This window comes from Ranitomeya imitator, chromosome 2 (assembly GCF_032444005.1).
Source record: "Ranitomeya imitator isolate aRanImi1 chromosome 2, aRanImi1.pri, whole genome shotgun sequence".
NCBI classification, from domain to species: Eukaryota; Metazoa; Chordata; class Amphibia; order Anura; family Dendrobatidae; genus Ranitomeya; species Ranitomeya imitator.
The window spans coordinates 455,816,854-455,829,370 of record NC_091283.1 but is presented as its reverse complement, the minus strand read 5'-3'; the positions used below and the strand labels follow the sequence as shown (position 1 = coordinate 455,829,370).

Here is a 12,517-nt window from a genome sequence, read left to right as displayed (position 1 = left end):
TATTATTTTATATGTCTGAATTTTATGTCTATTTTTATGTTTTTAATTATTATGTTATCCAGTAAAGACTATATTTTTTATTGGTTTTGAGCCTTGCACATTTCTATATAGGCATTCATGAATTTATTGGTGCATTTTGGCCCCCATATAAAGCGCCTTATACTCATGTAGGTGTTTAATTGATGGTTTATAGTAATGTTTTTCATGTTTTAGGGCAAGCTTGCAAGTGAGCAGCATATCCGAGAGCTATGCGGTGGAATGATCAACGGTGAGTGCCTCTGCTGTGTATACTGGTGTCACCAGGAGCAGTCATTCAATGTCAAGCTGGAGGTTGCCAAGCAGAATTGGAATATAGAACCTCATGCCGAGTTTATGTTTTGCCTTTTGTGCAGCTCCTTATGAAACTAGTGTGAGCTTTAATTTTCTAACCTGGCTGAAGGGAAAAGATGGCTTAAATTTGAATAGCTACCACGGGAAGTATCTTGATATGAACAATCTTTTCTTGGCACAAGCCCCTCTAAATGGATAAACTATTCTAGGACTCAGTTGTGTAAGCATATATGGATAAAATGGGATGCTGAGAGTTAAGATTAATTTATTGGTTTCTTGTTGAGCACCTTGGACTCATAACCCAATAAAGATAACAAGTGACGGACACAAGCTACATATGTGTCTCCATCTTAAGTTGATGTGTTCTACCTTTCTTTGCTCCATGTTCTTGCAGATCAAATTGCACAGCTAGCAGCAAATCTAAGAAGACCTTTAGCTCCAGGATTGGTTGGTCGCCCAGGCCCTGCTGGGGCACCTGGACCTCAGGGTGCTCCTGGCCTTGGAGGACATCAAGGTATTCGTGGACCTCAAGGATACCGAGGGCCAACAGGAGATTTGGGAGCACCAGGTCCAAGAGGTAAGAACAGAATTCTGTCTACAAGAAGACCGTGAAGGTATTTAGTTTTCAAAGTCTTTAGAAAATTCGGACATTGGGTAGTTTTTCCTAAGAAGTGAAGGTGTTCTAGAAGAGTAATACTTGCTGACCGATATCTTCTCATTTCCTAGGCAATTCAGGTGAGAAAGGAGACAAAGGACAAGTTGGACGAGGCATTGATGGACCACACGGTGATCAAGGAGAGCCAGGTATAATCATTACCACAATGCGCAATTTGTTAATTCATGGGCTTGATTCATCAAAGATTTTACATCAAAATTTGGTTTTATAAAGCTTTGATGTGTTGCAAAATTTTGGTGCAATGCAAGGCTGCGCTAACAATTTTGCAACACATGGCTTTCACACGTCATTTTCATTCCACTGCAACAAAGTGAACAAAACTGGTGGAAGGACGGGATGTGGCAACCCTCACTCGTCAAATTATGACGAGCAGCAGCGTTCATTACACAACAAATATTACTCCATTCTGACTGGAGTAAGATTTGTGTTGAGACCCACATGGAGATGCATGCCACTTGTCTGACAGTTTTTATTCATTTATTAATTAGGAGCATCTGACTTCAGCACGCATCCTCATCAAGACTGGCGTGAATAACAGCGGTCTTGTTGAATCGTGGCTCGCCTTTATTTTTTTTTTTGCATAATAATGTGATTTGTAATTGGATCTTTACTATATTTTCAGGTGCACAGGGCGTACCAGGAACAAGCAGAGATGGGCGGGATGGTTCCCACGGTGAGCCTGGTTACCCTGGTGAGCCTGGAAGGAACGGTGCTATAGGTGCCCAAGGAACTCCTGGAATATGTGACACGTCTGCTTGCCAAGGTGCAGTCTCTGCAGGAAAATCTGGCTTCAAAAAGTCATAAACAACACAATGAACATAGAGAAGGAACTGTCTATTTAATACAGCACTCTACTGTATGGAAGCCCTTCCTCTAGAAGACCTTCAAGAAGGTAAACCTTCATAAAAACCAAGAATGGAGTTGTGTACCAGCTCCACCAAAACTGGAGAATATCTGAATTAAAGTATTCTAGACAATGATTTTTTTATTTTAAAGCTCACTATTACCCTTTCTTACCCCTTTGGACCCACTCTAGCCCTTTCCTTGTCTTTTGACCATGTTTCCTTGGCACGCTGCTCACCCTTTATGTCATATTTCAAGCTGCCCACCCAACAAACTGAGACCAAGGAAACTTCTTCCTCTTGCAGTCTAGCGTTGCTAGAAGTAAATGTACATAGAAAATTCCACAGGAGGCCAAATGGTTCCATTTTTACATCTTGAAAACCCTACTCCACCACCAGCAGTGTGACTGAGACATGTTGTTAACAACCCATCTCCAAGACCTAGACAAGTACTGTATGATGTGTTGTAAAAATAAAGAGTCCATTTGTTATATCATGTGCATTTGATATCCTATTTTAGTGCACTGCCCTAACATATTGGACAAAATAAATGGCTGCAAACTTTGTGAATATCAGCAAATCAAAGACAATTAGTATTTATTTTGGTGACTTGTATGTACAATAAAGCCTATTGCTTCATCTGATGTAATGACTGAATAAAGCCACTTTCACCACCCGGAAAAGAACTGGTCAAAACATTTTCAATTTATTAACAACCTTTTAAAAAGTAGATATTGTCCATCACCGCAACAGAGATGGTTTACTATACATATAAAGATTTCTTCACTATTACTACTACTAATATCACTACTTGTCAATGCCTTTACATTGTGAACTATTTTAACAATACTCTTGGCATAACTTTTAAAACTTTACTTATTTTTCTATTATAGGGGAGGGTATGGTGCCCATGGCAGTTCCTATTTTCTCTCTGTTCAACATACTGTGAGCCAACCCAGCAATGTTTCTGGAACTCACCCGATTTATCCAAATGTCCTAGAGCAGAAGTTTCAAATCTGGTGCTTCTGATCAGGAGTACCAAAGGTTTGAGAACACTATACCAAAGGATTACAATGAGATTTTACCTCAATATGAATCAGTTTCTAAAGATGGTATATGTAACGTACCCATAGCAGTTCCATATCTAGTGAACCCAGAGTAGCACAGATTGAAATCCCTGTAAACCTCTATCATATTTCTGTCAAATAAAACAACTATGTATTTTTTGCTTAGGAATACGGTTGCTATGAGGAACAACTATGTTTATTGGCCAATATCTTGTGAGACTAGCTTCAATGTGCTATTACAATGGTTGGTTGTGCTTGTATACTGCCTTTTGAGACCAGCTCATCAAAGACAGATGTCAAACTACTCAAAGGAAGGGAACAGTACACCATCTTGATGAGACTGGTACCCACAAATATATTGGGTTTGCCCATTTGAGCTAACATATATATTGACTGACTCTACTATAGAACGATTATATGCCCATCTGTAAAGAAACTGGACAATTAAGCAGGATGTCAGAACACAAATAAAGAAAAGTCTGTGACTGTCCTGCTATATCATACTGTGCAATCTCAAGAAACCCCTTCACATTGTGATTCATTAAAGGTACCTTCACACATAACGATATTGTTAACGATATCGTTGCTATTTGTGACGTAGCAACGATATCGTTAATGAAATCGTTATGTGTGACAGCGACCAACGATCAGGCCCCTGCTGGGAGATCGTTGGTCGCTGAATAAAGTCCAGAACTTTATTTCGTCGCTGGACTCCTGCTGACATCGCTGGATCGGCGTGTGTGACACCGATCCAGCGATGTCTTCACTGGTAACCAGGGTAAACATCGGGTAACTAAGCGCAGGGCCGCGCTTAGTAACCCGATGTTTACCCTGGTTACCATGCTAAAAGTAAAAAAAAACAAACACTAGATACTTACCTACAGCCGTCTGTCCTCCAGCGCTGTGCTCTGCACTCCTCCTGTACTGGCTGTGAGCCGGAAAGCAGAGCGGTGACGTCACCGCTCTGCTTTCCGGCTCACAGCCAGTACAGGAGGAGTGCAGAGAAGCAGAGCGCAGCGCTGGAGGACAGACGGCTGTAGGTAAGTATGTAGTGTTTGTTTTTTTTTACTTTTAGCATGGTAACCAGGGTAAACATCGGGTTACTAAGCGCGGCCCTGCGCTTAGTTACCCGATGTTTACCCTGGTTACCGGCATCGTTGGTCGCTGGAGAGCGGTCTGTGTGACAGCTCTCCAGCGACCAAACAGCGACGCTGCAGCGATCCGGATCGTTGTCGGTATCGCTGCAGCGTCGCTTAATGTGAAGGGGCCTTAAGACTAGTGAGACAATGCCTATCTTCTGATAAATACAGCCCCATATGACTTAACTAAAGGCTGCAAAGTAGATCTGCAACCAGAGGTTCTTGTTAATTTACAACTTCTAGCATGAATGTGACTATCAATATATGCTGGGAGTAGTGGTTTTGCAGTAGACTGTAAACCTTCTGTCACACCAACTGCTTTAAAGTATGGTAAAGCCTGACCGCCTGGGAATTTCCCATAAGTAAAGTGCAAGAATTTTACAGAACTATGCTATCTTAGACTTAAAGGGGGTGCCCACCAATGGACAACCAATCAGAAATGGCCCCAGAGAGCTAAATAACATAAAAAATGTACATCCCAGACTGGTGCAGCTCCTTTGCTCTGGGCCATGTGTCCCCTGTTGGTCTTGTGACAGTAAAAAAAATGTACAATCCACACACTATTGGGATTTGGCTCCACTTGCAAATTCAAGTGGTTGTTTTGTGACGATTACAGTCTCAGCTGTGTCTTGCATTGTTCTATAGAGTAAGCAGTGGACCGCAGGAACTGGCAAGCGGAATCGTATCCTACAGATGTGTGGATTACAAACCATTAGGATTTTGCAAAGTGCAGCGAAGATTTCACCAGGTGTGGACAACCCCATTAAAGCAAATACAGAGAGAAAAAGATAAAAACTGCTCCTAAAACTTACGCTAGATCAACATTTCTTCCTAAAACCACACACAAACCTGGAGATGTCAGACCATAAGTAGTAAAATTCTAATATTCTTATTACTTAATTATCTTGAACACCTACACAGGTAATGCATATCAAGTGACAACCACTATAGCAACCCATTTCTAGTCGTTGAGGGTGTCACGCTGCATTCTTCTGAGCCTGAATGTTATAAAAATCTATGTATCTGACACCACGGTTATGCTGCCCTAACTATGGACAACATGAAGCAGTGACTCTGGTGTAATTATGAGCTGTGGACTGCCTCGTCTGTGGAGGGAAGGACGGGCCCAAGTTTCATACAAACCTACAGCAAATGGCAGACACACTATACTAACATAGCCAAAAATGTGTCCCAGGTTGTGGGGAAATAAGGTGATGACCATTATGGGCATATTAATGAGTCCAAATAGTGTTTATCATCCAGCTAGGACTGCAAAACAAAAAAATAGTGATATAGGATGTGAAAAAGGGTTAACATCTACAGCTTCAGATTATGTTCTTGTAAATTTTGGTGGAAATAATTTGTGTAATATATCACAAACTGACATACATCAGTCTTTTGTAAAATGCCCTTTGTTCTCCTGTGAAGTCCAGGTAGTCCTATACAAAAGATGTCCTTCAGTGCTGAGCTCCGGTCACACAACCTACACCCTGTTACTGATATTTTGGAAGGAGCTGCTGCCGACCTCTTCCTGGACTATGCCACTTTTCGCTCCTTCTGATCTGGAGACTTTCAATCGTATGCCTGTTCCCCCACAGAAAACAGCTTCAAACTCCTGAAATTCAGAATAAAGAACCATAACCATCATACGCAGATAGTAATATATTAAAACAGCAAGAAATTCTGCAAAACTTTGTTTTTTCTGCCAAACTATTCAAATTGTGGTAACATCTTCAGAAAACCCCACAGGGGAAACCATGCAACTGCCTGATAACGATAGGGCAAGTACAATGGCTGGGAATAAAGTAATATTATGACCATATTTTAGTACTAGCTGTAAAGTTCCTATTCACATTAGAGAAAAATTGTCATATCACACCCATCTAATGTGTATAACGGTCTCCCAAAAGTCCCCTAACATTAGCTGTGGTGGAAGAGAAGGATCTGGCGGTTGGAATTTCAATGGCTCGTCCTTTAATTTGACAGGGAAAGAAACCACGTATAGAAAAGACAGGGAGAGGCGTTTGGCCCAGATCCCATGTATGGTCGCGTTGGGAGAGATAGTCATCTGCTGACTAATCGTTACTCCGACTAATGTGTATGGCCAACGTCAGGGCGAACACAACAAGTAGTCATCTTCATAATCAACAGCTGCAGAGGTGGACATGTCATTGGTGCAATCTGTGAAGCCGCACAAGGGCCCAAGTGGTAAGGAGGCCTCTTCAACCTCCAAAGCAGCAAGCCGCTTCTGCCAGTCACATTGTTGGACTACAGAAGGCCCATATATTGTTCCAGGAGCCCTCTTCGGTCTATGTCTGCCCCTGCATAGCTGAGTTACCACACCTCCCCATGGCAAGAACTGGAGCTGTCGGTGATGTCTAACCTTTTTCAAAGTGTCTCCGTGTTTCTCCTGAATATATTTTAAGAAGGTCGTGGTCCACTGCAGTGTGGTCGCCTTATCCGTCTCCACTGTGCAAAATGGAACTAAACTGTTCAACTCATCGCAGCATACCCTTATTCTGCGCCTGTGGAAACAGAAAGAAGATTGAGGCACAGAAGCATTTGGGTTCCTCAGGTTCTGGACGTGGTGACCATCTCTGTACTGCTAAACTGTCCAGAATAAGTTGTCTTTTTTATGTTTATACTTCAAATTAAAGCCTCCCAATCTGGAGGCATAATCAGACTGTAGTCCCCACATCTGCACATGCCCAGTAAAGAGGGACTCTTGCAGAGCTGGCCTTTTCAGTGGGAAGATTTTTGGGGAGGAGCCTTTTTTTTAAGACATATATTAAAACAGCATTAGAGTTATGTGATACAATAAATCCCACAGCTTCACCTGCGGTCTCTCTCCATACGATTGTGTCTTTCTCTGCGTTGGAACAAGCCAATCTGCTTGCTATCAGACACCTTCTCTGCAGTATTTTCCTGGGTAGCTATCCAGGGCGTCCCTTGGGAAGTGTTTTTAATGTCACTCAGGACTCTCCGCTCCATATCGTTGCCCAATTGTTGTATGCGGCTACGGCTTCTCTTCTTTATTGATTGCTTACACAACGTATCTGTAAGAGAATCCCAGAGTCATATAAAGGGTCTGTTATTACCAAAATTATCACGTGAAAAGGTAACTCTGGGCAAATACTGAAATATTAGTTTTTGGCTGCAATTATGGAGTTATATGCTTTTAACTAAGCGCATACAAGACACATACTGTGCCCCATTTGTCCTAGATGGCAAAACCCAGCACAATAATGAGGGCCGATCTGAACGGGGTTCACGTTCTATATCCAGACCTCAGATGAAGCCTACGCTGGTCATGGCCACTCAACTCTGCTATCATGTGCAACTTGGGAAGGTACACAAAGGCTTTTCTTGTTGCACCCAGTATTGGTAGACTGCTCAGAAATCTCACCTTGCACTTTAATTAAGACCTTCTTAGGAAACAAATTATTTTCAGATTTCAAGTTTTGCTTTGCTGATTCAATGTCCTGCTGGTAGCAGAAGGAAAAGTCTTGGGACAGGGAGATCTCCTGGTTCTTTGCAGCTTCCAGTAGGGGACAGGATGCCCCCCAGTTTAGAGAGGAACTCGGCTGGAAAAGAAAATGTAGTCAGTGCGAAGCTCGTGCTTCCCCTGGCACTTCCTGAAGGGGACTGAGAATCACCTGTGTAAGGTGGGGATCAGCGTTTCTTAAAGGAGTTGTGTCCTGTAAGTTGAGATTTGGATTTACCAACTTAAGTGTCGATAAGGTGGCTTTATTTTTCAATAGAGGGGTCCATTTGCCCGGCTGTTGGGTTCCTATGACCGGTGAAGGGTTGCGAAAAAAGGTCACCAAACTGCAATGTAAAAATGGAGAGGCACAGTGTAGTGTATTTGCCGTCTTAGCTGTCATGGAAGTAAAATCTGTAGTTTGTCCAGGCATCTACTCTATGTGCTACACAATCCCCAGAAGTCCCAAGAGACCTATAATGGAATGAGGTCTCCGTGTACCGATCCGTCTGGCGTGTTTGTACCTACACACTAAACAAGCAGATGTTCAGTTGGACCCCTGTAAATTTTATTTTCTAACAATATAGTGGTCTCTTTGTGGAAAAGTACTTCACTGAAGCCTAACTAAGCTTGTTCTACACGTAAGTACCACACAGCATATCAAGTCTCAGCTTTCTGGTGACTAATATGACATTAGGGAATGTTTCCCAAAGAAGCCAGTTAGATCCAACCCAAAAATGAGCAAACGTTAAGCCACAAGAAATAACAATGAGTCACAAAAAGGTAAAAAAAAAAAATATAATAAAATACACACTTGTTTGCGTTTACACTGGATTCTGGCGCCTCCGTGCGCCTGGGTACATCTGTCGGTAAACGGTTAAATATGTCCTCTAAACGAACACGAACTGTTGACTTCATTCTGGTTTCCGACAAGAATCCTAAATTCTCATTTTCCTTATTAAGCTCAATAATGTCACTAATTGGCTTTACTCGCTTTGGAACCGCCCCCAAGGAGTCACCACTAGTGTCATTGGGGTGTTTTTCAGTCATGTCATCACTAAGCATCATCATCCTCAGTTCCCGAAAGTCTACGTGTACTAAGGCTTGGTTAGTATGCACTTTATTATTATCAGTGGGCTGATATACCACCGGGAGGCCACTTTGTACCTCAGAGCCGCTAGGCAATGGATATTGAGAAGCATTGGGCATATTACTGGATGGAACGAAAGGGGTGCTCAACCTTGTCCCTACATCCCCCTCATTGCTCTCATACTCTACATGTGAACAGAGGAGCTGATGCAGTTGGGTATATTCAGGTTCAGACAATTCAACTATGCCTAAATCACTGTCAGCAATATTTGGGGCTTGTACATTAACCACGTCCTCACCAACACTGGAGAAAGAGCCGGAAGGTGTGACGGGGCAGGTAGAGGTTGCAGTGTATGCTTGTGTAAGCATAATAACATCAGCGAGGCAAAAAAAAGCCGTAAAACACCAAACTATTATTGACCTGACATCAATAAACACCCAAATCAATAACTAGAGAGTTAAAATTAATAATGTCTCCAACAGCATAAAGGGAGATAGCTATAGGAACAGGAAACCGTGACAAAAAAAATTGACAATGTATAAATCGTCTTCAAGACAGCAACCACATAGAAAAGCTCACAAGCAACTAATACATGCAGAGGAGGAAGAACAAACAATGCCACTTAACTCTATGATGCCCTATTAGTAAATAATAGTAGAAACCAACCATCTAAAAACGTGAGAAGACGCTGTGGCAAGTACAAAACCTCAAAGGCACAAGGCTGGGTATCACTACCACATTACATCAGAGCATTAGAAGAGCTGCGGAGCCGCTGCTAACCACAAGATGGCGCAGGAGGAATCCGCGGGGGCAGAACAGGAGCAACTGCTCTTAACCGCCGCCAGTGACGTCATCGCATAAAAGGCGGAAACCCGCGCAAACACCGCCCACAGCTGACCGCCCGTCTGTAAAACCCTGGCGCTCGGTGTGCAAATAGCGAGAGATGAAGCCGGTATCCCGCACTTCACCGCTCCGGGGCGTGAGTGAGGCTCACACAATACTGGAGCAGGAGCGGGGAAGGCGAAGCCGACGTCCGCCCACAGACTCACCTGACGTAGTTGGCGTCAGCCCACGTGACCCATCTACGCACGTCGCTCCATGAGAAGGGCGCCATCTTGTTGGTAGGCTCCACTGATGTGTATGTACGGCTTACTGTCTCCCTGACTAGGACCGTCTCATACTTTTCTCTCTCTGACGTGGTGGATAGAAGAGGGCTGCAGTTTCTTCTCCGAGTCTGCAGGGGGCTCCCTCAAGTTTTGTTTTCAATAGAAACCAGATTCTAGACAGAGTTTAGTTTAAGACAAAAGACAGCGATGAAGTTCCCTAGTTGGAAATTTCCTCCTGAGGTGTTCTTTTCCCTTAATGTTATTTTAAAAACTGCACCACCCCTGTACATAGGTCGTGTCAGGTATAGCGCCTGAGCAATTTTCACTGGAGTGCCGAGCTGCAATACCACAGCCAGCCTGTAGGCGTGAGCAGCGCTGTTGTAGGGAGGTAGCTGGCATGTGGTTGTTCTATTCTGGAAGCCCTTTAGGGCAGGGTCACACGTTCAGTATTTGGTCAGTAGTTTACCTCAGTATTTGTTAGACAAAACCAGGAGAGGGAGGCTGTGTGCACACGTTGCGGATTTTGTTGCGGATCTGCAGCGTTTTTGGATGCGCTGAATTGCATCAAATCCGCAGTGTAGTGCACAAGCAATGTTAGTCAATGTGAAATTGACATTTGGTGTGCACATGCTGCGGAAAAAAAAACACGCAGAATCACAGCTTTTTTTCCCGCAGCATGTCAATTCTTTTTGCGGATCTGCAGCGTTTCTGCACCCATTGACTTCCATTGCAGGTTTAAAAAAGATCTGCGGATTTGCTGCGGATATGCCTGCAAGAAACGCTGCAGATCAGGAGGGGGAAGAGTGTGTGGGCAGAGACTGTGTGTGTGCAGAGAAGATGTGCGGGTGTGTGTGCGTGCGTGCGGGTCTGTGGGTAGGCAGGCATCGTCTGATGGAACTATTAGTCCCATCCGGCTATGCCTGCTACAGTGACAGGTAGCCGGATGATGGGACAGTAGTAGTCCCATCATCCGGCTACTGTGTTCAAGTGTAAAAAAACAACAACACATATACAGTACATACATATAGACATACAGTACATACCATGCAGCTAACCCCGAAGCATCGATCACCTGTAAAAAATGTAAAAATAATAAACCACCATATACTCCCTGATCCGATGTAATCCATTTAATAACAAGTGTCCCACGACAATCTCCCGTGGAGAGCTGTCACATAGACAGATGCGACCGCTCTCCAGGGGCTCCAGGATTCAATGACGGAAGGTATCCTTCCACACTGTATCCCTCCGCTGCTGTGAGTACAGTACAGTTCATACTGTCACTTGCGGTACCGCTGCATGGGAAAATTCTCACGCAGCAGTGCCTTTAAAGTGAGAGGCCATTGAACCCTCAGTGATAACACTGCAAGAGCCATTGTCTCCTGTCAGTGTGTCACTGGATATAAATATAAAACTTGGCACTCAACTTTTGTTTAATTTGAAGATTTTTAATACAGTCCAGCAAAAATAAACAACGTTTCGGTCCTCACCGGACCTTCATCAGGAACGTTGCTATGTTGGGAATAACCACTGTGTACTTGCGAGCACTAGAGTTGAGCGACCTTGACCTTTTTAGAGTCGAGCCGGGTTTTGCGAAACCCGACTATGTCCAAAGTCGGGTCGAGTGAAATCGGCCGATTATGACGTAAAGTCGGGATCGACCGAAACACGAAACCCAATGCAAGTCAATGGGGCAGCATAGTCGGCAGTGAGTGGGGGCCAGGAAAACACCTAGAGTGCCCATTTTAATGTCAAAACCATCCATTCTTCTTAATGAAGCTTGTCAAGCGTAATTTACCTTATAATAATTGGAAGGCATTTGAAATTGGGGGTCATTTGGCTAAAGTTGTGGGGGGTAGGGCTGGTTCAAGTAATTAGTGGGCCCAGGAAATCTGGACCACGTCACGGCAGTGGAGCAGGGAGAGGTAAGTATTTCAACTTTGCAAGTGCTGTGAACCTGAGCAAGCAGGGGGGGCCCACTCGTTGGCATTGGCACTGGCACAGGGCCCCTCAAAGTACAGCGGTGTGTTTGCACGGCGGGGGCGCCTCCCACCGGCAGCAACACTTTTGCGTACTATGAGAGGCCCTGTGCCAGTGACGTCGCCAACTAGTATTCCTCCCCCCACCTGATGAAGGAACCTGCACTTTCATCTGCACCTTCCTCTTTGTCCCCGTGTAAGGTGGTATGGTATGCGGGAAGAGCAACCTGACTTTCAGCAGGGTCACAATGTTGTTGTGTAGCGTGCACGGGGAATGTTGCGTTATGGGTCAATGTACCAGCAGACTCATCTATCACTGGCTGGGCAATGGGCACGATGAAGTGGAAACACAGATATAGGCCCAAAGAAGAAAGTGGGCTAAATGCAGTTCAAAATTGGTAACACAGGAATAACCAGGGGGCATTGCAGTGGAGGACAACTGGAATGAGAGGCTGACACAGAGAGTAGGGCCAAATCAGTAAGTAGTCGAAATGCAGTTCAAAATTGGCAACCGTAGTAAACAGGCGGCACAGCTTTGTTCAGTGGAGGAGAACAGCAAGGAGTGGCAGACACCGATAGTAGGCCCCAACCCAACTAGTAGGCCAAATGCAGTCTAACATTAACAACTACTTAACGAGAGGCTGAAAATGGTATTTCAGGACAGGAAACCAGGAGAACAGCAAGGAGTGGCAGACACCGATAGTAGGCCCCAAACCAACTAGTACGCCAAATGCAGTTGTTCCATTTAACCACAATTTAATGAGAGCCTGAAGATAGAAGCTCAGGAAAGGCAACCTGGGGAACACC

The 12,517-nt window shown here is 44.1% G+C and overlaps 2 protein-coding genes across 2 annotated transcripts in view; one reads left to right on the top strand and one right to left on the bottom strand.

Annotated features, from left to right (window-relative positions):
- COL9A3 (collagen type IX alpha 3 chain) overlaps positions 1–2,339 on the top strand; it is a 62,061-nt gene extending 59,722 nt beyond the window's left edge. The window contains exons 29-32 of the mRNA XM_069751153.1: positions 214–268; positions 725–907; positions 1,057–1,134; positions 1,629–2,339. Coding sequence (XP_069607254.1) covers positions 214–268; positions 725–907; positions 1,057–1,134; positions 1,629–1,810 — 498 coding nt within the window. The 3' untranslated portion in view covers positions 1,811–2,339. The remainder of the gene's footprint in view (positions 1–213; positions 269–724; positions 908–1,056; positions 1,135–1,628) is intronic.
- A 1,851-nt stretch (positions 2,340–4,190) lies between these two features.
- Positions 4,191–9,623, bottom strand: TCFL5 (transcription factor like 5). The gene is made up of 6 exons (XM_069751152.1): positions 8,350–9,623; positions 7,711–7,882; positions 7,461–7,638; positions 6,891–7,110; positions 6,438–6,579; positions 4,191–5,669 (listed from the first exon to the last, which is right to left on the bottom strand). Exons 1-6 carry the CDS (start codon positions 8,991–8,993, stop codon positions 5,538–5,540), a joined length of 1,488 nt encoding a protein of 495 aa, XP_069607253.1. The 5' UTR covers positions 8,994–9,623; the 3' UTR covers positions 4,191–5,537.
- Between the last annotated feature and the right edge of the window lie 2,894 nt (positions 9,624–12,517).